Source organism: Ambystoma mexicanum, chromosome 6q (genome assembly GCF_040938575.1).
Source record: "Ambystoma mexicanum isolate Mex_15411 chromosome 6q, UKY_AmexF1_1, whole genome shotgun sequence".
NCBI lineage: Eukaryota > Metazoa > Chordata > Amphibia > Caudata > Ambystomatidae > Ambystoma > Ambystoma mexicanum.
In genome coordinates, this window is record NC_090937.1 from 1,666,655,776 (window position 1) to 1,666,682,079 (window position 26,304).

The 26,304-nt window shown below is 48.8% G+C and overlaps 1 protein-coding gene across 1 annotated transcript in view; it reads right to left on the reverse strand.

Annotated features, from left to right (window-relative positions):
- Nucleotides 1–26,304, reverse strand: part of DOK1 (docking protein 1) — a 465,372-nt gene that overhangs the window by 50,826 nt on the left and 388,242 nt on the right. Inside the window, exons 3-4 of the mRNA XM_069632520.1 lie at nt 23,531–23,636; nt 22,154–22,326 (exon numbers count right to left, since the gene is read on the reverse strand). Of these exons, the coding sequence (XP_069488621.1) occupies nt 22,154–22,326; nt 23,531–23,636 (279 nt within the window). The remainder of the gene's footprint in view (nt 1–22,153; nt 22,327–23,530; nt 23,637–26,304) is intronic.

The window sequence follows — 26,304 nt, forward strand, 5'->3', positions numbered from 1 at the left end:
TGTACGTATCCAATCAGCCTCAAAATGTTTTTTCATCACTTTGTCTGGATTTGTTAGCAGAAGTTCGGCTGATGCATTTATGGATTCTAGAATTTTGATGTTTCGGTTTTTCCAAAGTTCTAAAGCAGGAATATTCCCTCTTTCCATCTCTTTACTAACCAGCCCTAATGCTTTTGGTTTAGTGCCCAAGTGGAGTTTTCGATACAACTTCAGTGTGTTTCTCTCTTGGATCGCCTTCAGTGAGATCAGGCATAGTTCCCGTCTAATGAGCGATATTGGAGATTATTGTGCCAAGCTCAGTACCTTTCTCCAGAAAAAGCTCTCCAAGTCAGTCCACAATTTCTCTGGAAGCGTTGGACCCATATAACACAGCTGGGACTGCCTTCACTTTATAGAAGTTAAGAACGGCCACTACTGAAAATCTTCCATATTTTCGATCCACTACTTTAGCTTGGTTTGCCAAGATCTTTAGTTTAGACCACAGCAGATCTTGCATTTCTGTTCCTTTCATGGATTGGCTTATCAAAACTCCTAGATATTTAAAGGAGCTTACTTTTTCCAATTTCCGACCTTCAGCAAACCAATTTGCCTGTGGATATTTCTTGCTGCCAGGGGGTTCCCATGCCATTACTTTTGTTTTTGAGGAGTTCAGTTGTAAGTTGTTTGCCTTAAGATACTCACTCAAATTCGTCAGCTGCCTCTGGAGCCCTACAGGAGTCCTAGCAAAAAGAATAATGTCATCCGCATATAAGAGACGGGAATTTTCCGTTCCACCTAGTTTTGGGGGGAACATTCTGACTGTGGATTCTGTGTCTGCGTAATCAGTGCTGGTGCTAGTGGGCACCCCTGTTTTACGCCTCTCTCGGTGGTGATTGCCTTCGACAAAAGGCCTTGTTGACTCAATCTTACAGTCATTGAAGTTTCCCGATAGAGTTCTTGTATTGGGGCTACGATGGTCTCTGGGCATCCCATGTGATCCAGCTTTTGCCATAAAAGGACCCTATTGACCAGATCAAAGGCCTGGACCAGGTCAATAAAAGCCATATAAGTCGATTGGCCTTCTTTGAATGTCTTGGCTTTTATTGTACCCAACGTTATGATATTAACTGCAGTTCCTGAGTTCTTAACAAAGCCCGTCTGAAAAGGATCACTATGTTCAGATGAGGCCAGCCATTCCTGGAAAGCTTTGAGGGCAAATCCTGCAAAAATGTTCCCAATCACGTCCAGGAGTGAAATTGGCCGATAGTGATTTGGATTTGCTCTATCCCCTCTTTTGAAAATTGGGACCATTGTGGCTGTGCGCCATGTTGGCGGGATGGTTTGTTCCTGGTTGCAGTTTTGGAATATTTTGCTGATAAACCTCGCCCATAGAAATGGCTGCTGTTTCGAGTCTTTGTCGGTGATTCCATCGGGCCCTGGAACCCTGGACAAGCTCAGTTTTGAGATCTTATCCTGCAGAAAGTCTTTGTCCCATGGCATCTTCCATGTCTGCCCATTTCCAATGTTACAGTATGTCAGCGCAGTCTGAACTCCCGTCTCGTTGGCCACTGTTTTGTATAGAGTAGAGAAATGCTCCAGCCAGGCCTCTTCTCATACGTTATTTTGGAGAGCGTTGTTATTTGCCAATGCAGTTCCTCTTATCAAAGACCAGAATTCACTAGTTTTCTTTCCACATATTATTTTCAACATCAATTCAGCGTCTGTCTGATATAATTGATGCCTCTTTTGCAGAATCCATCTTCTGTATTCCTGCTGGGCTGTTTTCCAGCGTTCTACATAAACCGGTAATCCCGACGCCTTGCCATCCTTTTTAGTTTATTTACTAGGCGTCGCTTAGTGGCTACTTCGACATTTTATGTGTGTTGGTAATTGACAGATGACTGTTTAAATGTCTGTACTGATTTTGTGTAGTTTTTTAGCAGGGGAGTGTAGTCCACTCCTTCAATGTTGTCTTCTTGTGACCTAATATTATTTGCCGAAGGTACTGTATAACTTTCAGAGGTTTGTTTAAGTGCCTTTTCTGAAAGTTTTAGGCGAGTTCCCCCTGGATTTACTTCTAGCTCGAGTTCGGGGCCAAAATGCTGCTTCTGAAATGTTGTCTACCTTGTAGAAAGTAAGTTGTGGTCACTATTAGTAGTCTTTACTACTGCAAATCTTACAATTAGACCTAACAGTTCTTTCAACACATATGTATGGTTAATTGTCCCCGTTTGAGATTCCCTTTGCCATGATGGAATCATTCCATTTGTTTCTGTGCGTAGCCAATGAAAGTTATGAAAGTCTCTGGCCGTAAACATGTTCTCCAACTTCTTTCCTCTTTCCAATATTGGGGATGTATTTGACAAATGCACTTGTTGGTTTCCAATCTCTGGGCATATTGCATTGAAATCCCCTTTTATTATTGTGTGATCATGTCTATAAGTATCATTTGCCTCTTCTATGATACTTTCCAGTGGGAGCTTCTACTGCCATGCCTTCTCTTTGCATATAGAGAAGGCCCTCAGGAGGGAGTAGGATTCAGTCCCTTTGAACTTCTCTATGGCCATCCAGTCAGAGGTCCATTGGCCCTGATTAAGGAGGGGTTGGAGAGTGCTCCTTCCCCCAAGCCAGTCAGAGTGACTGATTATGTGATAGGTCTCGGAGGAGACTGTCACACATGATGGCAGAGGCAAGTGATAACTTGAGGGCTGGTCAGACTCTGGTCAAACATTGGCATGACCAGAAGGCTAACATGGTTGCGTTCTCTCAAGACCAGCCTGTTCTTGTTATGGTCCCCACAAGGCAGAGGGCCTTACAGGAAAAATGGATAGGACCCTTCAAAGTTGTGGGTACACTTGGAGAGGTGAACTGATGGACTTAGGCAATCGTAAGGAGGCTCCCAGAGTCTTTCACACCAACAGTTTAAAGGCTTATGTCTCTAGACCGGACATAGGAGCTCTGCTTCTAGCTTCAGCTCAAGAGGAGGAGGAGAGTGAACCTCTGCCTGACCTCCTCAGAGGCTTACATTTAGATGAGCAAGTGGAAGGAGTCAATCTCTATTCCAGTCTCACATCCGACCAGCAGGATGAGTGCAAGTTACTGTTGAATCAGTTTGCCTCCCTGTTCTCACTTTCACCAGGCTTCATCCCTTGGGCACAGCATGACATACTCACTAGTGACTGTTTGCCTGTCAAAAGCAGGGGGTACAGAATGTCAGACAATGTAAGATCCCATATAAGGAATGAGGTCAACAAGATCCTTTATCTCGGGGTTATAGAGCCCTCTACTAGCCCATGGTCTAGCCCAGTTGTGCTTGTACCAAAGGCAGGATCCAAGGAATTGAGATTCTGTGTAGACTATGGAGCTCTCTCTAAATGCAGTCACAAAACCTGATGCCCATCCTTTACCTAGGACAGATGTGCTGGTGGACAAACTTGGTGCAGCCAAGTATCTCAGCACATTTGACCTAACGCCAGGCTATTGGCAAATAGCCCTGACAGACCATGCCAAGGAGAAAACTGCATTCTCAACCCCAGCTGGCCTCTACCAATTCAAGGTAATGCCTTTTGGACTAAAGAATGCACCTGCTACTTTTCAGAGGATGGTCAATCAAGTTCTGAATGGGATGGAGGACTTGGATGACATTGCAGTGTTCAGCCCTACATGGAAACAACATGTTGACCACCTAGGATATGTATTGCAGGCTCTGAAACAGGCCCATCTGACCATAAAGGCAAGCAAATGTCAAATTGGTCAGAGTACAGTGGTCTACCTTGGACATTAGGTAGGAGGAGGTAAAATAAGGCCATTGCCTAGCAAAGTACAAGCTGTACAAAACTGGTCCACCACTACTACTCAAACCCAAATGATAGCCTTCTTAGGCCTCACTGGGTATTACAGGAACTTCATAGAGAACTATGGGACCATAGCTTCTCCCTTGAATGTCATCTTCTCTCCCAAATTTCCTAAAAAGGTCAGGTGGAATGAGGAGTGCAATCAAGCCTTTGAAGGTCTGAAGAAAGCCCTTTGACAAGCTCCAGTCCTAAGAGCTCCTGACTATCACCAACCCTTCGTTGTACACACTGATGCTTCTAATGTAGGTATAGGTGCAGTCCTTAGTCAACTGGATGAGAAAGGTAGGGAACACCCCATTTGTTTCATCAGCAGGAAGTTAAAGGATCCTGAGACAAGGTGGGCAACAATAGAACGAGAATGTTTTGCTATTTTGTGGTCACTGAAGATATTTAGACCATACTTGTATGGATCTACTTTCACCATTCAGACTGACCACCAACCCATGAGATGGCTGATGCAAATGAAAGGGGAAAACCCAAAGTTACTCAGATGGTCAATCTGCCTACGATTATTTGATTTTTCCATTGAGCACAGAGCAGGAAGTCACCACCAAAATGCTGATGGTCTCGCTAGGATGTTTTTAACCGACTAGAGGTATGAGATCCCTCCAGGAGTGGATTAAATCCTCCTGTCCCTTAGTCTGGGGGCTAGGGGGCAGTGTTAGGGAGAATTCTCATTTTATGGCTAATTTCCTTCACCTAGTGAGTCCCCCAGCAGCTTTGCTGGATTTCTGAGTTATTTTTTTCACTTGGTAAGAGTGTGAGCTTTTCCCTCACTCCTACCCATGTTTTGCCATGTGCATTTCATCTGTTTTTGTGATTGTGGACTCTGAAGTACACCACTTCAGTAACCCCCTTCTTTTGTGTGTTACACAGCACCTTCAGTGCAGTGACACAGGGTTGTCTTTTAGACTTCCCACCAACTCCATTTCTGAGGTGGACTACTGTCCCCCAGGAAAGGGTAAAGTTGTCATTTTCCCACAGATCCAGTACACCCCATCTTACATGGAGTACTGGAAAGGGTTACTCCATATCCCTTTTTATCTGTACCTCCTAGAGCATTGTTTCACTTGTTTAACATTTAGACTTGGCTGGTGGCAGTGGTATCTACCCTAACTTTTCGACTGTGATTATACTATATAAACGTGGTATTGTTTTAGGCTATTATATTAGCCTCGAACTTAAACCCGCTTGACCAAATACTTTTTCTTTTGGCTCTGGTCGGGTTTATTCGCCATTTCTTTTTGTTAAAGTCCTTCTTGTGTTTTACTTTGCGTGGCAAACCAGGTTTGCCTCCTTTGTTCACTGTCTTTTGGCGGGCTTCTGCCAAGAAGCCCTCCTCTAGGCACCTGGATGTCTAGGTGGGCTGAATGTGAGAGAGGGGTGTAGTCACCCCCTGCACAGGGTATCCTAGGAAACCCAAGTCGCACTTTGCCATGATTGGCTGAGGTGGTTGTCCGGGCTGGACAACCTCCCTGCTGCGTGAAGGACAGCCAGGCTGTGTGAATGGGGGATTTTCGCATAAAAGGCAGGTCTCTTGGGCTAGAAGTCAGCGAGTTGCCACTGGAACTACAAGGAACCGAAGAGAAGCGGAGAAGAAGCCGGCTGCTGCAACTACCCCGTCCCCGACAAGCCATGCTGCAGTCCTGAGCTATCTACCCTTCGACGACCAGAGTACATCCAGTCCGGAGTCTTCTTCCCTTGAGCCTGGTGCGGATAACCAGCTCATCTTCCACAGCCAGAGGATCCTCTTCTTATTCGAAATGGCTGCACACTGCTGTAGTGGTCCGGATAGCCATCTGTAGAGCCTCTCCTGTTTTTAAAGAGCACCCTTTCATTCGCCGTCGCTGCTGCCGGCCTCATCCCTGTGTGGTGCAGACCCCTCCAGACGTCCTCCTTCACATCGAAGCTCCAGGAACCGTGGGTCTGCAGGAAACTACCAGGAACAACTGCTGTGGCACCAGCTTCTTCCTTGAATAAGGTACTGTGTTCTGCTTGAAGAAGTAGGGTGAACCCCTTTTCCTCGCCTCCAAGGCTTGCCCTTGTTTTCCCTCCTTCTTATAACTTTTGCTTCCTCTGTTGACAATATCTAAGTACTCCTGGCAACATTGAATCTTGAACTATCCGACTGTGTGATCCTCGACAACAGGAACCCGGTTCCACTTGACACTGGCTCTCGCCTATTGACTCTTGAATTTTTGTCTATGAGTGTTCTCTGATTCTGTCTGCCTTGTAAAAGGTATTGCCTATGCTTTCTGCCCCCAACTCCCTCTGGTTAAATCAGGTGCTAAGTGTGTTTTTGCCCAGGTAACATATCTTGCCGCGGATATGCGTTTCTTTAGTAAGACCGAGCTGTCATTACTGTCAAAAAGTGATCGCAAGTGTATTCCCGGTAACATCTTTTGTTTCGCAACACCGGTCTGTTAAAACATAGGGTACTTACCTTGAGTTAGAGAGTACCAAAGTGAATTGGTTGGTTGTAGTGTATTTTATGTGTGGTTTTGAATTAATAGAAGTGTTGTGTTTATAACGAATGGTTTAAAAATAAATGTACTTATATTTTTTACCTGAAACCTTGAGTCAGTGTTTGCTTGAGTCACAGTAATTGTGGTCCCTTTGTGTAATCTCTGCTACTGCTCATATACTCTTGAGAGAAGCCTGGCTGCTCCGCTACTGCTACCACTTTAACAAAGTAGTACAGGCTTGTACCAAAGGTAAAACTTGTATTGCCACCTGTAGTCTTAATTGTGTGTAGTGGTCCCTAAGGGCACTGCACAGGATTCTGCCTAACAGCTTGACAACCTTGCTCATCTCCTTGCTCTTGAATTGTGCACCATTGTCACTGACCATCACCCTAGGGTAACCCACTCTCCTGAAAACCTGCAGCATGAAATTGATGACCTCACGTGTGTTTACTTTGTTTACTAACTTGATCTCCAGCCATTTGGAGCAATAATCCACCATGCCAACTCCAAACTTCCTCTCATTTGCTAAATTTTCATACGGACCCACAATGTCAATGCTGACCTGCTCCCATGGTTGTTCAGGCCTACGTATCCTTATAGGTGAATTTTTAAAAACCTACAACTTTTGTCAGAGTTCTGGCAGGGCCAACAATGCCTTAAAAACCTTTCCACCATGATATCAACCCCAGGGCAGCAATACTTTGCATGCACGTTTCTCTTAGTACCTGAAGCACCAGGGTGCCCCTGATGAGCCTTTTCTACTAGACCTTCTGCAGGCTTTGGGGCGGTATTAGCTTATCCCCTCTCAACAACAACCCATCCTCCAGAGAACATTCATCCTTCACTTCCCAGAATTGCAAAAAATTCTCTTCAACTACCCTTCCATCAGGCCACCCACTCCTAGTGTATTCTATGATTTTAACTAACGTATGATCCTCCTTGAGCTCCTGTAACCACTCCTCTCTCGACGTCACCTCAATTACAGAATTAACTTGACTCACATCTGACACATCCAAAGGCAAACGTGACAAGAAATCTGCAACTTGATTTTTCTTGCCTGGAACATACTTTACTTCAAAATGGTAATCATGGAGCTTCAGACTTAACCGATCTATCCTGGGGGATGCCCTGCACATTTCACGTAAGAAGGTACCTCCACCAAAGGTTTGTGATCCATGTACACCATGAACTTACTCCCCCACAGATACTTTCTAAAATAATTTACCGCCCAAACACAAGCCAACGTCTCTCTATCATGGAGTACCTGCTCTCGATGTCTGTAACCGTCCTAGATGCATGCATATTATTTTCTCATGACCATTTTCAGACAATTGTGCCAAAACCGCCCTCAATCCAAAGCCACTGGCATCCACAGTTAACCTGGTTTGTCTACCAAACACAAAACTACCTAATTCTACCGATTCACAAATACTCTTCCTAATATACTCCACAAAACTCTTGCACTCATCATCCCACAAGAACTTGACATCCTTTTTCAACAACCTCCTCAAAGGCTCAGTCATACTGGCAACATTTCCCACAAACTTGTTAAAAGTATTCGCAAAGTCCTAGGAATGACCTAAATTCTTCATTGGTTTTGGGGTCAGGTGAATCCTTAATGGCTCACATGGCCTCTAATTTCGGTTTATAACCTTTAACAACATGACCCAAATATTCAACTTCCGCCATCTTAAATTTACATTTGCCTCGCTCCACTTTCAGTCCCTTCTCACTCAGTCTGGACAACACCTCTCGCAACCGTCCATCATGCTCACTTTCACCCTTCCCAAAAACAATAATGTCAAACAGATAGACTAAAGTTCCTTCCAGTCCCTTTAGCACGTGGGCCATGACCCTCTGAAATACGGTCGCCGCAGAGGCTAGACCGAAAGGCATCCTTCTGTAACGGTACAGACTGAAAGGCGTGATAAAGGCAGGGAAATCTCTGCAATCCTCTGTCAAACTTATCTGGTGATATGCGCTGGATAGATCCAAAGTAGTGAACGTGTCCGCCCCTTCAACACAGTTTAACATTTCTGAAAGAACAGGTAATGGGTACATATCCACCACAATGGTTTTGTTCACGTCTCTTAGGTGTACACAAATTCTCAATTTGCCATTTTTCTTCACTGCAACAACGATGGGGCTCACCCACAATGATGACTCAATTTTTTCGATCACGCCCTCCACTTCAAGTTTGTTTAGTTCCTGTTCCACTTTGTCCACCAAGGCAAACAGTATTGGTCTGGCTTTGTTGTGTGAGAGTCAAAGGTAAGTTTTAGATTGCTTTTTTAAGTGATAGCCCGGCGCACCACCTGCATCTGCCGCCCTCCGCGAAATCACTCTTCCAACTGACACTCTGCTCAACTCCCCATTCCAACCACAAACCCCACCGACCATTCCAACAATGACATTCGAGGCCATCGGATGCAGGCAGGCATCACCTGCATGCATTAAGTACAATACAACAATACCCTCAAACTGATATTTCTCTTGCCAGTGCTGAAGTCTGCTCATTCTTCTCCATTTGCACCCTCAAAAATATCCTCAACTGTTTTATGTTCTAGTACAAATTGACTATTGAAAATGCCCTCATCCCCAGCAGATTAGATTTTGGGAACAGTGTATATAACTTTGCTTGCCTTCTTCCTACCCTGTAAGCAGGCAGCAATGTCTTCAGAAGTCTGCTGCCATCTCCTTCCTGGTTTCAGGCAATGTGAACACAGCACACAGCCGTTGCCCCCTCCCACTGAAGTGCAAGGTTCGTTTCTTTGCAGAATGAGCGTACAACCACGTAGACTCACTATTGATCACCTCCAAACACTGACATCACTTCCCATCCAGTAACTACTACTCTTTCTCACACCACCTTCCCTTTAACCCCCACTTCACCAAACCTCGGGCGAGGTGGCGCACCTTCTGCAGCCTCACATCTCAGCTCTGGAACTACACCTCCCCACTCTGGGATCAGGCTTTTCCAGCCTCGACCCTCCCTTCCTCGGAAGCCTGAAGACCAGGGTCTTCCAGCAGCAGCCACTACACTCGCCTGCTCTTCACACCCAGTAGAGCACCAAGAGACCGATTGGTGGTGAACGCTGCTGTGACATGGGTGCCGGCCTCACAGGATGTGAGCCAGAGCCATGTGGGTGGGGGTTAAGGGTCACTGAATAGAGCGAGGGACCACTCTATTGGACACTAACGCTGCAGTCATGAAATGCGTCAATTATAATGCTACTTATTGCCAAGACTGCCTGATGGGGTCATAAATAATTACCTCTAGTTTTATGATATGATAGTTTATTTATATAGTGCCTATACACAATGTGTTTCAAAGCACCTCAAGGCAAGGGAGGGAACCAGGGAAATTACAATGACATTCCTACAGGCCATGAACAAGAAGAATGTGAAATTAACTCTCAGATAGTGCAAGTGCTAAAATAGAGATAGGAAGGAAATGGGAAAGAGACAGGCGACTACCGTACTAGGCCTGATGCCATTTCTGGTAGAGCCAGAGAATTACAAGAAGTGAGGGAGAGGGGAATAGAAGGGGGGAGAGAAAAAGAACAAGCGACTATCCTACTAGGCCTGACAACATTTCAGATAGTGCTGGAGGGGGAGGTGGGGAATTACAAGTAAGGAGGGGGGAGGAGACAAACAAAATTACTACCATACTAGGTCCAGAGACCATTCAGATAGATTAGGTGCATAGAAAAGAGTAAGAGGGGGAGGATAGAGAGGGGGAAGGGAGAGGAGAAGAGAACAGAATAAACAGTGAAAAGAAGCAAAGGGGAGACCAAAGAACAGTTACAGAGGTCAGTGAGACACATAATGCTGCAAGGGAACATACAAATGTAGGCAAGGATTCACAATCACAATGGGCACAGCATGAGTCAGGGCCAACCTGAGTGGGAGAACCAGGGAGGGTCCAGCATGAGAGTTGAGGGGGTGAAGCCCCAAGAGTCAATGTGTCCAGAAAGTCAATCCAAGCGTTGGCAAAAGTCATTGATGGTGAACCCTCAGTGAATCAAGACAACTCCAGCAATGAAAGGGGGGCACGCAGCAACATTGCGGGTGACTAGAGAGGGGGAGGGGGTACCAGAGATCATCACGGGGGACGAGAGGGGGGGCTGGGTGTACACAGAGACCATCACGGGGGGACCAGAGAGGGGTGGGGGTACACAGAAGGGTGTGGGAGCACAAGGAGACCAACACGGGGACCAGAGGGGTGTGGGGGCACAAGGAAACCATCAAGGGGAAACAGACTGGGGGAGGGGGTGCACAGAGACCATCACAGGTGACCAGAGGGGGGTGGGAGTACACAGAGACCATCACAGGTGACCCTTGCGGGGTGGGGGTACACAGAGACCATCACGGGGGTCCAGAGAGGGGGTACAAAGAGACCATACAGGGGACCGGAGGGGGTGGGTGTACACAGAGACCATCATGGGGGACTTGAGGGGGTACACAGAGACCATCACGGGGGACCGGAGGGGGCTGGTGGTACACAGACACAATCGCGGGGGACCGGAGGGGGGGTACACAGTGACCATCACGGGGGACCTGAGGGAGGTGGGAAGTGACCCCGAAGCGGACAATGAGCAGACAGGGCCTTCGTTGTGGGCCTTATTTGGTGTGCCGGCTCCCACCTCCTGGTTGTGCTGATTGGGCTATCAGGGCCCAGCCAACCAATGTGGGGAGGGAGTGCAGGCCAGGAAGAAGCATAGACCCATCACGAAAAATGAACTTGGAAGGGTCGACAAACAGTGGAACAGAGTCAAGACAAGGGCAGAAAATGCAGAAAACTCTCTGTTAGGGTGTGAAAGTGAAATTGATAGCTTTTCAAGCTATCAGCAGCACGCCATCCATACGATTCAATTTTTTAAAGTGAAGATTGTCAAAGTCACATACGGCGCGATGTGCATGCCAGAAATGTAGGGCTTACCCTCCATCAAAGCGTGCTCACTCTGGTGATGTTGTTGTTGTTGGCACCTCAGGCAGCATGATCCCAGAAAGATGTAGGCACAGTATGTAAATCCTTCAGTGCTTTAACCACACACCTCTACACGCTTTAATGTATATTCTACAAAGTTCAAATATTGGGTAAATGTGTTGTAAAATCCACTGCCTGCTGCTTCTTGGGGGAGCGCTTATCCCGTATAAAGTGGTCTTGGAATCGTGCCCATTTTGTGATATTTCTGATTGCCAAGGATTTGCCAGGTCACTTTTCCCAGAAGGACATAATACTCATGAGGCAGGATTTCTCTTCTGATGCCAACACTTGTCTACTGGCCACACGATCTGCAGGTGGGCGCATGAATGCTATGATATAATATATGACACTTATAACGCGCCTATACACAAGTGTTTCAAGGCGCGACGAGGCAGGGAGGGGGGAACAAAGGGAGGACAGACAACGATCCTACTAGGCCAGGTGTCATTCAGATCACGCAAGTGCAGGGGATGGGGGAAGAGGGAATGTGCGGGGGGAGGGTGAAGGGACAGTGCATTACATGGGAATAGAATAATAACAATAAGTAAAAGTAACGGCCAGTAGGTGGCAAGTGCAAAGGTAAGTGCAGACATCAGGTGTCAAGTGCTGGTAGTGGGACTGTAGGGATACATAAACAGTCTCCAAGTGCGGGGGTTGCCAGGCAGGCACTGCAGGTGTGTGTAACTGGCGGGGGAGGGATCTGGGCCCGAGATCAGAGGGTGGCCAGGTAACCAGTGCAGTTCCAGATTCAGCCAGGAAGTCAGCAGGGGAGAGGAGGAGAAAAAGCCGAAGCAAAGAGAAAGTTTTTGAGGTGCTTCTGGAACCAGAGATGGTTCTCCTCAATGCATTTACTGCGGCAGACATCCATGGGTCCTGAGAAGGGCGCTGGAAAGACCACCACTGGGCTCAAGCTTTCTGAAGAGTAGCAGAGGTAACCCACTGCAAACTCTACTTGGAATAGTTTGGTTCCTTCTCTGCTCCTGCTCCCACGGTACAGTACGCTGCAGGCACAGAAAACCTGTCCACATCTGCTTCGGGGTCCCAGTCCTGCCCCGCCCTCCAGCCTGTCTCTCGCCCATCTATGAAACTGGGCGACTCTATTCCCTAATTCTCCCACATCTCACTGCAAGCGCTCTTCTTTCTGTGTCTCATCCCAGCCTTGTGCATTCACGCTATCGCTAAAACTGCCCCAACATTCTATGTACATGCTATATATAAACCTACCCAGCTTTATCCATCAAATTCCATGCAGTATTCTACAGGCCCCCAAGCCTGCTCTGCAGGCTACATCTCCTCCAAGGCCATTAAGCGTTGTCCATCTTGCACGAAAAACCTATGCATGTGACCTCCGCCCAAAACTGACCAACATTCTCCATGCAATCCATGGCTCACCCCGACTGCCCTGTATTCTAGGCATCACCCAATTTGCATCCTGTGTGCCACCCAAGACCATTCAGCAATTTGCAACAATTCAGGAATGCCCTGAATACAGTGGGGGTCATTACGAGAATGCCGGTAGCCATGGTGCTGTTAGCGGCATGGCTACCCCCATACCACATACCGGATCCGGGTTCCCTGAATGGGGAAATACTGGGCCATACCAACCTTGGAGGACCCAGTATTTCCCCATTCAGGAAACCCATCCCCATTCCCATTCAAGCCCTCATAGGGCTCAATGGGAATGGGGACCATGCTAACAACGGGTCCATTAATAACAGGCCCGTTATTAGCTCCCTGGTCCTTCAGCGGCTCCCACTAAGGGCGCCTGGTAAAACCAGCCGCCCTTAGCGGGACCCGTTAAAGGACCTCGTAATGCAGCGGCTAGGGGTTAACAGCATCGGCACCTTTACCGGCGCCGTTAACCCCTTACCACCAACCCCGGAATGAGGCCCTGTGTCTTGCCCAAAACCACTCGCTGAGTCACCCAGACCACTCTGCATTCAATGTCTCAGCTAAGACTCTGCATTTTCAATCATGGCCTAAACTGCCCTACTTTCTGTTTCTTAAAAGGCTACTCTGCATTCCAAATGACACACAAAACTCCTCCACATATTAAAGCTTCTCTGTCTGTATGTATTTCAAATTCACCCAAAACTGGCCTCCATGGGGAGGGGGGCTGTTGTGCGGTGCGATGAGGTAGACGTCTTCTCCTCTAGCTCCACTCCAGCAAAACTATCGTGAGGCGGACACAGCCTCTGCTTGGTGAAGGCCAGAGCCACTGGCATCCGGCGACCACAGCGGGAAGCGAAGCAGCTCTATAGCAAGACGCACAGCCGAGCAGCATGGAAACTGGCGAGTGCTGGACGCGAACTGTTTGAGATGTGGGACGGCGGAGGGTGCATTCCTTCACACTATCTGGGATTGCCCCAGGATCAAACCCTTCAGGGGGGCGGTCAGAGACCAAGTGTCCAGGATATTGGGGAAGCTGGTGCCGCAGGGAGCAGTGTCTGGTATAAACAGCACTAATGGTGGCCTTAAGGGGGGTGGCGATGGAATGGGGTGGGCGGTAGCCACAAGGATTGCAGCCTGGCGTGAGGGTAGGGATTCCAGCTGGGGGCTGTCCCCAGAAACAGACCCACATCTGGGATACATGGCTAGAGGCGAACGGAGGGGAGTTCATCGGGGAGGCTGGCTGGGGTGGGGAAGGGAGAAATATGGGTGGTGGTGGGAGGTTGCGGGTACGGACCAGGATGTGATGAGGGTTAAGGCAGCATTGCAGAGAGGCGTAGGGCAGGTGCGTGGAGGGTAGCTCGGGAGCCTAGGGCGAGTTGTTTTTCTGTGCATGGCCGTGACTTGTGTACCTTTCTGTTCAGAAAACCTAATACACTGGCCTCCATTCCCCTTCTTACCCAATACTCATTGCTGGATTCCAAGAACATTTTAGATCCATGAATCCTTCAAGAGTACAAATGGCTCAGAAGGGGCATGGATAGGGGCAGGGCCGACGGAAGGCACGGACTGCCAGGGTTCCCGCTCTACTGGAGGACCTGCAGGCCTCGCTCGCAGCAAAACCATACATCGAAGACTGCTGTGTACCTAATGCCACTTTCTCAAACCTGGCATGAGGGCCATACCAATTCCTTAACATTTCTGTGCATTTGAAAGGGCACACACTCTTTGCTAGCAGCTTTGGCGATTGGGCGGTCAGAGCTGATGATGCTTTTGCATCTGGAAGCTCACATACAGCCCTGCCAGTTGACTAGCGAAATTGGCATGTTCTCTCAAGACACTTGAATAGAGTCAGAAAATGACCCATTGCCTCCTCACTAAACAGACGAATTTATTTCCATGTCATGGACAAAAAACGTTTTCTATTTTTTTGGGGAGTACACATTTTCTTTAAATTGTGCAGGATTACAAGCTGCAGGTCGCGTTTCTTTAAGGATTCAGATTAAGTTGGCGAATGATTATTCACACTCTGGGAAGAGCTTTCAGACATTCCAGCTGCTGGAAATGCGGGCACAAACTGCCAGTGTCCCGCCCACTGCCGCCATCCAACCCAGTTTTTTTGTGTGGCTTCCCAGAACCTTGTTCTCGCCTCCCCCTGGCCCACATAACATTCCCCTAATGTCCACACCCAATGTACCGGCTGGCCAGGGGCTCCGAGCTTCAGCTACCATGCCCCTTCCCTGTCTGGCTAACAGAAATAGAAAAGGGACTTAGTTGCTTTTCTAGTAACTATGACGGCAACCATTTCCTATTTTTTAATGGAAGATTGGGCTTGCAGAATACACACTCAGCCCATCTCCTGGCCCAAAAAAAAACCATTCTAGCTATTCGTGCTATGTTGTGGAATAGCCAACAACCCCTTTTTGGGAGGGCATGGGGCATTCAAGGTCAGTAACGGCCTGGATCCTTCGCCGAGGCCCTTGCTTTGCTTGGGCCTACCAAGGCTCAGGGTGGCAGCCATTACAAGCCTTTCACGGTAGCCAAAGTGGGTGGAACAGATTAAGTCTTACATTACTTGTAATTCTATTTTCTTATATACTTCCATCCAGAATGGGGAGTATAAGAAAAAGTTACTTTCTTACCTGGTAACGTTCTTTCGATGGGATATTCCGACGACGTATTCCACATCTATGACAGGTAATCACCACAGCTGTGCTGCTTTGGAAAATTTTCGGCATCTGCGTCCTGCGTCAATGACGTCGATACGCTGTCCTCGAGGGCCTCCGTAGAGCCAACGTCACCGGATGTTATAAGGAGGACGCACGACGCTCGTAGCCTCAGTTGTAGTTTTTTCCCAGAATGTGTGGCACCAATCTTCTGCCAGTATGACTACAGAAAGCCTTGCAGAAACGGAAGCTGCAATCGCATAAGAAATTCTGTAGGGGGGCAGGCTGGGAGGGTACGATGTGCAATACGTCGTCGGAACATCCCATCGAAAGAACGTTTCCAGGTAAGAAAGTATCTTGGTCTTCGAGGGGATTGGTTCCTCCGACGTATTCCACATCTATGACAGACTCCCAAAGCAGTATCAACGTATGGAGGTGGGAAAAGAATTTAGACTTTTAGAATGCCCAATTAAATTGCTGGATAGAGGACCGCCTTGCCAAAGGCCAAATCCTGCCCATGGATAGAATCCAAGGAGTAGTGTTTGACAAAAGTATGGACAGAGGCCCATGTGGCTGCTTCACAAATGTTATGAATGGGAACACCGCTCTGCAGGGCATTAGAGGCAGCCACACCCCTAGTAGAATGGGCCCATAAGCCTACCGGAGGGTCCTTACCCGCCAAGCGGTAACATTCAGTAATTGTCAAGATAATCCATCTAGACAAAGTCTTTTTAGTAACATCTTGTCCCAAACGCCTTCCAGCATATCCTACAAAGAGCTGATCATCCACTCTGACCCGGGACATCCGTGAGATGTAGAAACTTAAAGCTCTCCTAGGATCCAACCTATGGAGCCTCTCCTCTTCCTTATCAGGATGCGGAGGAGGATAGAACCCCGGAAGAATGGCCTTCTGGCTTAAATGAAATTCTGACACAACTTTCAGAAGAAAAGAAGGACGAACCCAAAAGACAACCCTGTCCTTATGGAACATTGTGAAGGGTGGCTTAACGGAAAGTGCCTGCAACTCACTCACTCTGCGAGCAGAAGTGACCGCAACTAAAAATACAGTTTTCAAGGTCAACAGTCTCAAAGGACAAAAATGTAAAGGCTCAAACGGAGCTCCTATTAGGAATTTTAGAACCAGGTTAAAATCCCAACCGGGCACCTGGAAAGGTGACGATGGGAACACATTAGTGAGCCCTTTCAGAAACTGAGAAATCAAAGGAATTTTTAAAATAAGAACACTCCTCAGATGAGCGCTTAAATATGGACAGCGCCACCAGGTAACCTTTAATGGTACCCACTTGCAGGCCCTTATGAGCTAACAAAAGCAAAAAAGACAGAACCACAGGAATGGCACATGAAAAAGGATCCACATTCTTAACCATGCACCAGTCGCAGAACTTTCTCCAACGGCAACAGTACAGGGACTTTGTTGCAGGCCTTCTGGCCAAAAGCACACCTCCATCACGTCTTCAGGGAGGTCCCAATCCTTATACCTCAACCTTTGAGAAGCCAAGCATGAAGGTTGAGGGACTTGACCTCTGGATGGAGAACCCGAACCCTCTTCCGTGAGAGCAGATTGTCTCGGTAGGGAAGATGTCGTGGAGGGCAGATGCACATGTCGAGAAGGTCCGGCTACCACGTTCTCCTGGCCCATGCTGGAGCAATGAGGATCATTCGGGAACCGAACCTCCATAAACTTTGCAGCACTTGCGGAATGACAGAGACTGGAGGAAACGCGTACAGCAGTGGGAAGGACCACTCTACTACGAACACGTCCCCTAAGGCTCCTCTTGGAGGAAATTCCCACAAGCAGAATCTTTCGCACCTCCGGTTGACACTGGTGGCGAAGAGATCTACTTGTGGGGTCCCCCAAAGGGCGAAGATCTCCAGGAGAATCTCCTGAGCCAGCTCCCACTCGTGAGAGATCGTTCTCTGCCTGCTCAGAGCGTCCGCCGTCTCATCTCCGGCCAGATGAAAAGCTGAGATCGAAATCTCCTGCTAGATGGCCCAGAACCAGAGCTGCAATGCCTCTCTGCACAGAGGAAGTGACCCTGCCCCCCCCTTTTTGTTGAGGTAGTGCATGGCCACCGTGTTGTCCGTCAGAATCAGGACATTCTTTCCTCGCACAGTCGGCAGAAAAGCCTTCAGGGCAAGCCTGACGGCCCTCAGCTCCAACAGATTGATATTGAGTCTGGACTCCGACGGAGACCAACGACCATCGACTGTCAACTTGTTGGCATGAGCTCCCCATCCCGCGAGAGATGCGTCCGTCACGATCGTCAACTTCGGCCAAGGTAGACAAAATGGAGCCCCCTTCAGCAGATTGCCTTCAACGGCCCACCACAGAAGATCCTGGGCGACCGAGGGCGGCACCTGAACGGGATCCGACATCCTGCCGGAGGACTGTGACCACTGCATCTTGAGAGCCCACTGCAGAGATCTCATCCGCAGCCTGGCCACTGGCACCAGGAGAATGCAGGATGCCATGAGGAAAAGCAACCTCAAGAACTCGAACGCCGGGAGACTCTGGGCATGTGGAAACTTGTTCACCATCTGCAGAATGTAAGATGCCCTCACCTGGGGAGGGAAACACAGCCCCAGGGATGTGTCGAGCACTGCTCTGATGTACAGGAGCCGCTGGGTAGGTGTCAAGTGGGACTTCTTTAAGTCGAGGGAGAAGCCCAGCCTGTGAAGGGAGTGGCAGATGACAGATGATCCAGGACTTGCTGGGGAGAGCGCGCCCTGATCAACCAATCGTCCAGGTAGGGGTAGACGTGAATCCCCCCTTTCCTGAGATACGCTGCCACCACCACCATCAGCTTGGTGAAAACCCTTGGGGCGGAGGTCAATCCGAACGGCAGGACCCGAAACTCAGGTACTTCTTGTGCTTGGGATGAATCGGCACATGAAAGTAAGTGTTCTTGAGGTCGAGAGACACCAACCAATCCTGAAGTTGAAGGGCCTGGAGGATTTGAGAAAGAGTAACCATCTTGAACTTGTCCTTCCTGAGGAGCTTGTTCAAACCACGGAAGTCCATGATGGGTCTCAATCCCCTGTCTTTTTTCAGGATAAAAAAATATGGGGAATACCATCCCTTTTTCCTCTCTGCTACAGGCACCAGTTCTATGGCGCCTTTCTCCAGCAGGGATTTGATTTCCTGCACACGGAGCGGATCCGGACTCTTCAGAGAGAGATTCCCTGGTGGATTGTTGTGAGGCCTCTGCCGGAAAGGAAGACAGTAGCCGTGGGCTATGATCTCCAGAACCCACACATCTGAAGTAATGGCACGCCATTCTACAAGATGCTGCTCCAGCCTTCCCCCAACCGGCGAACCATGGGACATGGCCTCATGACTGAGCGGAAGCGGCTGCGGCAGTGCCTGAGGGCAAAGAGGCAACTTCCTGAGTGGCCTTGGCACCTCCAGTACCTTTTTTTCCACCTCTGGTACTCCTATGGTGGCCCCTTTGACTTGCAGCTCCCCTCAAGCTACCCAAAGACGAGTAGTATCGAAAGGAACCTCCCCTCCATCGCTGTCCCTAGGACGAAAAGGTGGAGGTTGGCGGACTGCAGCGCTCAACGACTTCGCTGCAGCCTTTGAGGTCTGCAACCTCTTAAGGCTCTAGTCATCCTTGCTGCCAAAAAGATGTACACCATCAAAGGGCATGTTGAGAAGCCGGGCTTGTACGTCAGGAGCAAACCCCGACTTCCGCAACCACGCAAATCTGCGCATCACGGTGCTCGCCGCCATGGACCGGCTGACACAGTCTGCCATGTCCAGACCCTACTGAACAGATTCACATATGGCATCCTTGCCATCCTGAACGAGGGCAAGAAAACCATCCCATTCCTCCCCTTCGGGAATATGTTCAGCCGCCAAAGACACACAATTCCACAGAGTGTGAGTGAAACGTGCTAAGGCACACACAGAGATGGCTGCCTGTAAAGCCATACCCCCTGAAGAAAACACTTTTTCGCCCAGCCATCAAAACTTTTGTCGTCCTTATCAGGAAGGATGGTAGGCTACGATGCCTGCTTTGCCGGGGCCGTAGCCGCCTGCACCAACAAACTTTCCGGAGTGTGGTGCATAGTCAAGTAGCAGGGGTTGCTACTTGCTGGATGGCATTTTTTAGGCAACGACTTGCTCACTGCCGGGAGACTCTCCGGAGCAGTCCAAGCCGCTGCCACCCTTCTCTGTAAAGCCATATGAAATGGCAGCAACGGGTCAGTGGGTGGACCTTGGTCAAAGATATCTGTCAGGTCATCCTGCAGAAAATCCACTGATGGCGCAGACCACCCCAAGTACTCCGTCACCCTTGACATGAGGCACCTGTACGAAGATTCAGCATGCGTACCAGGCTCAGGCCTGCTAATCTCGACCTCTGGGGAAGTATCAAGACCACTGGCATCGTGCAAAGACTGACACAGGTCTTCCAACTAGCTATGACCAGGTACCAGGTCGTCAGGAACCTCATCAGGTACCAAACCTTCCTCAGACCCTTCATTCACCTCAGAGATATAATCCAGATGCTGGAAGAAATCACTGGGTGAGGGCACAGAACATTTTCAAATACAGGCCTCACTGACTTCTTCAGGGCCTTCCTCGGAGTCTCCACCGATGCACGGGGAACCTCTGGTACAGCCTCCATTAAAGGCGTTGAGGGCGTCGGCGTTGACGTCGACCGTGGCACTGATGGCTTCGACACAGGCCTCGAGGGTGGTGCCCCAAAGGTGTGCTTCGAGGGCCTCGGCGCCGATGACTTCCTCGGAGGCAGAGCCTCAAGAGAGTCCCTCGACGGACATGGCGCTGATGGCGTCGACGTCTTCTTAGACCACCTCACAGGTTCCACCGGTCTCGAGGGCGTCGAGGACCGGGACCTGGAGCGAGCATGGCTAGAGAGGTCCACCTTGTCCGATCGGGACCTAGAAGGCTCCCGATGATCGCGCCGACCACCCGAGCCCGAAGGCGTGCGAGCGTTGGCCCTAGCACGCTCCCTGCCAGCTTCTTTCGAAGGCACGGACGGAACGGAGCCTTGCGATTGGAAAATCGCCATCATCTCCGCACGAAATGCATCCCATTCTGCAAGAGAGGAATGCTTGTTTGGACAAGCAACCCGGCGTCTGGTGGAGCCCTCGGACGAGGATGGGGAAGGCGACCAGTGACGGCACTTCCGCGAGTGCCTCGAGGAGGCAGAGGAATGGCGGGAACCACTCTGGGACTGAGACCCCTTGGACTTACGCCGACGACGCAGAGAGTCGCCCCTCGAATCGTCGGTCGAAAGCCCCGCGGATTTCGACTTTCGGGGGTTTGGAAACCCTACCTACAGTAAGCTTCTTCTTCCGCTCCTGCAAAGCCTTCAATGTTAATGACTGGCAATCGTCACAGTCATCAGTGGCGTGGTCCTCACCGAGGCACCAGAGGCAGACGTTGTGCGGGTCTGTAAGTGACATCTTGGAACCGCAGTCCCGACACTTCTTGAATCCCGACCGCGGTGTAGAAGAAGACGAAGACATGATATCTTCACAAAACACCAAGTTCGAAGAACCGAAAGAATCAGAAGAACCGAGGCGCGCCGAGATCTCCGAAGCGAACATGTTCGCAGAAAGAACGGAACTGAGGCTACGGGCGTCGTGTGTCCTACTTATAACATCCGGTGATCTCGGCTCAACGGAGGCCCTCGAGGACAGCGTATCGACGTCATCGATGCAGGACGCAGACGCCGAACATTTTCCGAAGCAGCACAGCTGTGGTGATTACCTGTCATAGATCTGGAATACGTCAGAGGCACCAATCTCCTCAAAAGTTACAATTATACTCCTTTTTCTTAATGTATTTCTACGGGAATGTATATATTTTACAGGAAAAACATATGCTATGCTATGAAACCAGACCTCTACACCCTTCATAAACTCTATTGTTCCATTCACTATTAATAATGAATGACTCAACAACTTCAAGATGAATTGTTGTGTTTAATCAGTAGCCAACACGTGTCCTGAAGAGGACCTGCGGTTTACAGGTCGAAACACGTGTCGGCTACTGATTAAACACAACAATTGTACTTGAAGCTGTTGAGTCATTGTTAATCGTGAATGTAAGAATACAGTTTATGAAGGGTGTAGCGCTTTGGTTTCATAGCAAGAGCATATGTTTTTCCTTTTTGGTGACCTTGGGCCAGTGTCACTGTCTATGGCCATTGCTTGCTGACACACCAGCCAATAGAATTAGGTGGGGCCTCTCTATAATAATAGCCCTTTGCGCGATGGAGCATTAGCCCCAAGTTCCTTTGTTGTATATTTTACAGATTGACATATATTTTTACGAACCAAAGCTGAGGAGATATGTAGTCAGTTAAGGGCCTAAACTGCAAACTGGTCTGACATCCTAGCTTCTCCACTTAGTTGAAGGATGTGATCTTGAGCCAACAGTTATTACTTACTGTACCCTGGGGGTGATGCCGATGATGGTGTGCGCTTATTACCCACTTTATATTGACAGTGACCTTCACACGCACATCACAAAGGGATCAAGGTTATTTCCCTCTTGTTATTCAATTCTTGTAGTCACTCTAGGTGACGTCATTTTCTGTATAGTCCTTTCCAGTGAGGTCAATACAAATGCAAATTAGGGGCCACATTGGTCTTAGGCAGGTCAGGGCATCACAAGTCCTAGGACCTGTCCAGATGTGTTGCAATCCAGCGCAATGTTTGGGCAGTGCGTGTGCACTCTATGTGGGCGCTTCAGCGATGAGAGGTGCACTCCTGTGGGCACCCATGCACTCAGTGATTGCACCCAGCTTCTCTTACCTTGTCTCGGCCATAGCGTCGCAGCAGTTTGTAGGGCCAGTTGAAGAGGGCCTGCTTCGTCCGTGCGTCCTTCAGAATCAGGCCATCCTGGCCCGCCTTCAAGGCATAGGGTCCATGCAGGCCGCACCTCTCCGCCGCCTCGGTCTTCTGTACCGTCACCCAGAACTCGTTCACTGATGGGAAGAAACACATACAACAGCAGGTTAGAGGGTGGAGACCTGCAGAGAGCGAGCCAATGGTCGGCCCTGGGGACATAGGACCTGCTGTGAAGATATCAGCTATTCATCAAGGACAGGTCCCGCAGATAATGGTGACAGACATGACCCCTAGCAGCAGCTGATTTGAACACACAAGTGGATGAAGTGGTAGGACAAGACACCGCTTTGTAAGGTGGCAAACACATTGCCGCTGCCCCGCCTCAAGCGGTTGTGCATTTCAACAGGAACAGGAGAAGGCCGCATGGCTGAGGAAACATGAAGGGAGTGTCAGACCCTCAAAGGAACAAGTGCTGGTACCCAGATCCTAACACTATAAAGGTTTCTGTATGCGATCTAGTGCCAGCTAATGAGTTTCCAGAAGTGTCCCAACACGGCCTGTGCAGAAACGGAGCAAAGGGGTGCAGAGTAGCTCTTTGGGCTGACAAAGGGCTGCTTTGCCGAGAGCTGGGCCTGAAGCACCACTTGCCACCGGCCCCACAAGCTTGAGCTTTCCAGCAAGATCCTCCATGTGGCGCTGCCCCTTTAAGGGCGCGCGCATGAGACGGAGTGACGTGTCAATCCATCGCATGGGTATTAAATAAACAGGGCGTTCCCGGCCATCTCTGAGCTACTGGGGAGCCCGCACAACCAACACCGTGTCTGTGTGTGTGTACGGAGATGGGGGGCTCACGGGCCACATGGAAAGTGCCAACAGTGGCGACGAGTCGGGATTGTAACCCGGGCACGGCAGTGACTTTTGGCGGTGATTTCTTTGATGCACTTGACATACATCTCACCGTTCGAAAGATGCCGCAGAGAGGGATACAAATCAAGCGGTCAGTGGCCATTTTAGAATCCGGCCCTAGGAAGGTTGCGGCTTCTTTATGAAGACACAGTGAGCCATCCATGCCCAATTTTTGGAAATTCTTGGGGCAGACAGCCATATCTTGCACAGGATGTGCTTTTTGAGGTGAATTATTTGCTGACGAATTGGATATGAACAACCATTTGGGTGTCTTCTAAACTAGCTCCAGCCAGAGTTGCCATCCCCACAGTCACACCCCTAAAGCGTTCTTGTTTATGAAGACTTCATTGTTTCAGATGCCTGTGCTGATGGAATGCGAACTATTAAGACTTTGTAGCGGGTCAAATCTCTCAAGAAAAGGAGGAATTACCCTACCTTCATCCCGTGAAAAGTAGATGCTGTTCACTGCCATTTGCATGTAGTTCACATCCTTACTGCTGCTCTCAGACTCTGAAGGCTTGTTCGGATCGCCGGGGGTGTTCTGCAAAATAAGAAGACGACAAAGACTCAGGAGAGAACAGAAAAGTGTGATGCCAATCTGGTAACATCAGAGATCCAGGTTTCTGTGAAAGTCTAATCCCAGCGATGCTTTAGCGTGCATGGCCCCAAAATGGTGTGTGCAAAACACTAGAGTGTCCGGGTCTGTAATATGGCGTTAGTAACCCATTCCACGGGCTATACTGGGGGGTAACGGCATGGCTGCCCAAGTTAAAGGCAGTGAGAAGCAAGGGCATTTAACAAGGGCACTGGGACGTTACTCCCCGGTAACGTCATTAGCACCCTGGGTTGCCAATCCAGTAATACAGGGTGTTGACAGTGGGGTCTTTTCTGTGACTGGAGCCCCTCTTCTATTTCCATGGTGGCCGGCAAAGGAAGATGGAGAGAAGTGGCAGCAGGCATCGCCGCCACAATGATCAGGTAAGTAAAGCTGGGGAGGAGGGATGGGGATATACACACAAAAAAAGAAGGTAGGGTGGGGAGAAGATGGCGGGGAACAGGAAGCGCCTTGCAGGTTCCATGGAACATGGGCTGAGATTAGTGGTTTCAGGCTGCCATCCACGGAACCCGACTGGCTGCTACCCCCACCTGTGTGCTAATATGCCGTTTAGGCTTCCCACACATATTTCGCTCGTGGACAGAACGTTCATTATATGAGAGGTGTGGTTGCTCGTGGAGCTAACTGCTCATTATCTTCTGTGCCCTGTTTGGTGACTGTAGGCAAATACAGAAATGCAGATCTTTGGGGACTGGTTTTTGGGTCTGAGCATTGTCTGCATTCTGGGAGGCTTGGGTGGTGCGTAATAACAAGGGGGGGTGTTCTCGGTATCCACTCCGATTTTTTTTTTTAAATCGAATTGTAGTTTGTTTGTTTGTTTGTTTATTTATTTATTTATAGTGCACACCAGACCCAAGGGTATCAGGGCACTAAAGGCATGAAGAGGGTTGTTCAGCTTTGGTTACGTTACAGTAAAATAACATACATTGTGTACACATTATAGCAAAAAGCATTGAGAGACAGTTATATACAGTGTGTACGATGAGAGACAGTTATATACAATATGTGCAAACAGGGCAGATGATGTGGTGAAAGTGTGGTAGAGAGTCAGATGTCATGTTCCTTGATCCAATGAATGAGGTTGGATCTGAAACGTGGATAAGGTAAGTCTTCCCTTAAGGTGTAGGCATTTGTGTGTCAGGGAGGCAGTTATGGAGAATTTTGTCTTTAGTAGAGAGCCAGTTATAGGATCTCCTGAGGTTGCATATATGGGCTTTCTTGGGAATACTAAGGGCTGCTCTCAGGGCGTTATTTTGCAGAATCTGGATCTTATTAGTGATGTATTTGTTACTCCCTACATATAAGGCATTGCATTGATCTAGTTTGGATAAAACAAGTGCCCTTGCTAGGGTGATGCAGTTATTGGATGAGAGGAATTGTTTGGCTGCCCTAATTAGCTTGCAAGTGTAAGCAGTGGCTGAGGCCATGGAGTTGACTTGTTTTTTGAAGGTTAGAGTGGAGTCTAAGTAGAAACCAAGAGTTTTGACTTCCTTGGCTACTGTGATGATATTGTCAATTTTAAGTTCGAGTAGAGGTTGCCTAATTTGTTAAGGTTAGCAGGGGTGCCAGGGATGAGGAGTTCCGTTTTGTCATCATTCATGCATAGACCATGAGATGCCACCCACGCCTGGATGATGAGGTACACTCTGTTCACCAAGGCCAAATCCTTGTTATAATCTCCCGTCAGCGGGATGAGGATCTGAGTATCATCTGCGTAGTTAGTGTAGGTGATACCCAGGCCAGCGAAATCATCAAAAAGGGGCTTTGTAAAGATATTGTACAAGGTGTGAGAGACGCAGGAGCCCTGGGGCACACCGCAGGTGATGGGTATGGAGTCAGCAGCTGCTGGAGGTGAGAAGACCTGCATTGTTCTGCTGTCCAGGAAGGATTGGCTCCAACCTATGGCTTCTTGTGAGAAGTGGGCAGCAGAGTCCAAGTGGTTGCAGAGAATCTTGTGGTCGACCAAGTCGAACGCCGCTGAGAGATCAAGTAGCAGTAGTAGAGCTGTCTTACCATTGTCTCTCAGGGTATCTATTTGTGCTTTAAGGTCGATAAGCGCAATTTCTGTACCGTGTAGAGGTCTGAAACCTGACTGACATACTCCTAAAAGGTGGTTGCATTCCTGAAATTGCTGGATTTGGAGGTATGCCATCTTATCTAAGATTTTTTAACAGGAAAGAAACAGTGGTAATGGGGTGGTAATTAGTAGGTATAGACGGGTCAAGAGTTTGTTTTTAAGAAGTGGGAGGACCCACGACTGTGTCAGGTTGTTGGGAATGGTGCCTGTGGAGAAGGAGGCATTTATGAGTTTAGCAATGAAAGGGGAGAGGTCACGTGCAGCATCCTTTATAATTTTTGCTGGTTAAGGGTCGCCGTGGCAGTTGGACGGTTTGAGGGTTAAGATTACTTTTTCAACTTCTAAGGTAGATACTTTCTTAAAGTTTAAGATGGGAGTAGGTGTAGTAAAGGGAGTAGGAGGCAGGGTGGTCAGACGAGAGGGAGCAAGGATTTTATTTGGAGTATGGTTCACCGCCAGCTCTGTCACCAGCTTTGACACACTCCTACCTGACGGTTACAAGATCCTCTCCGTGCC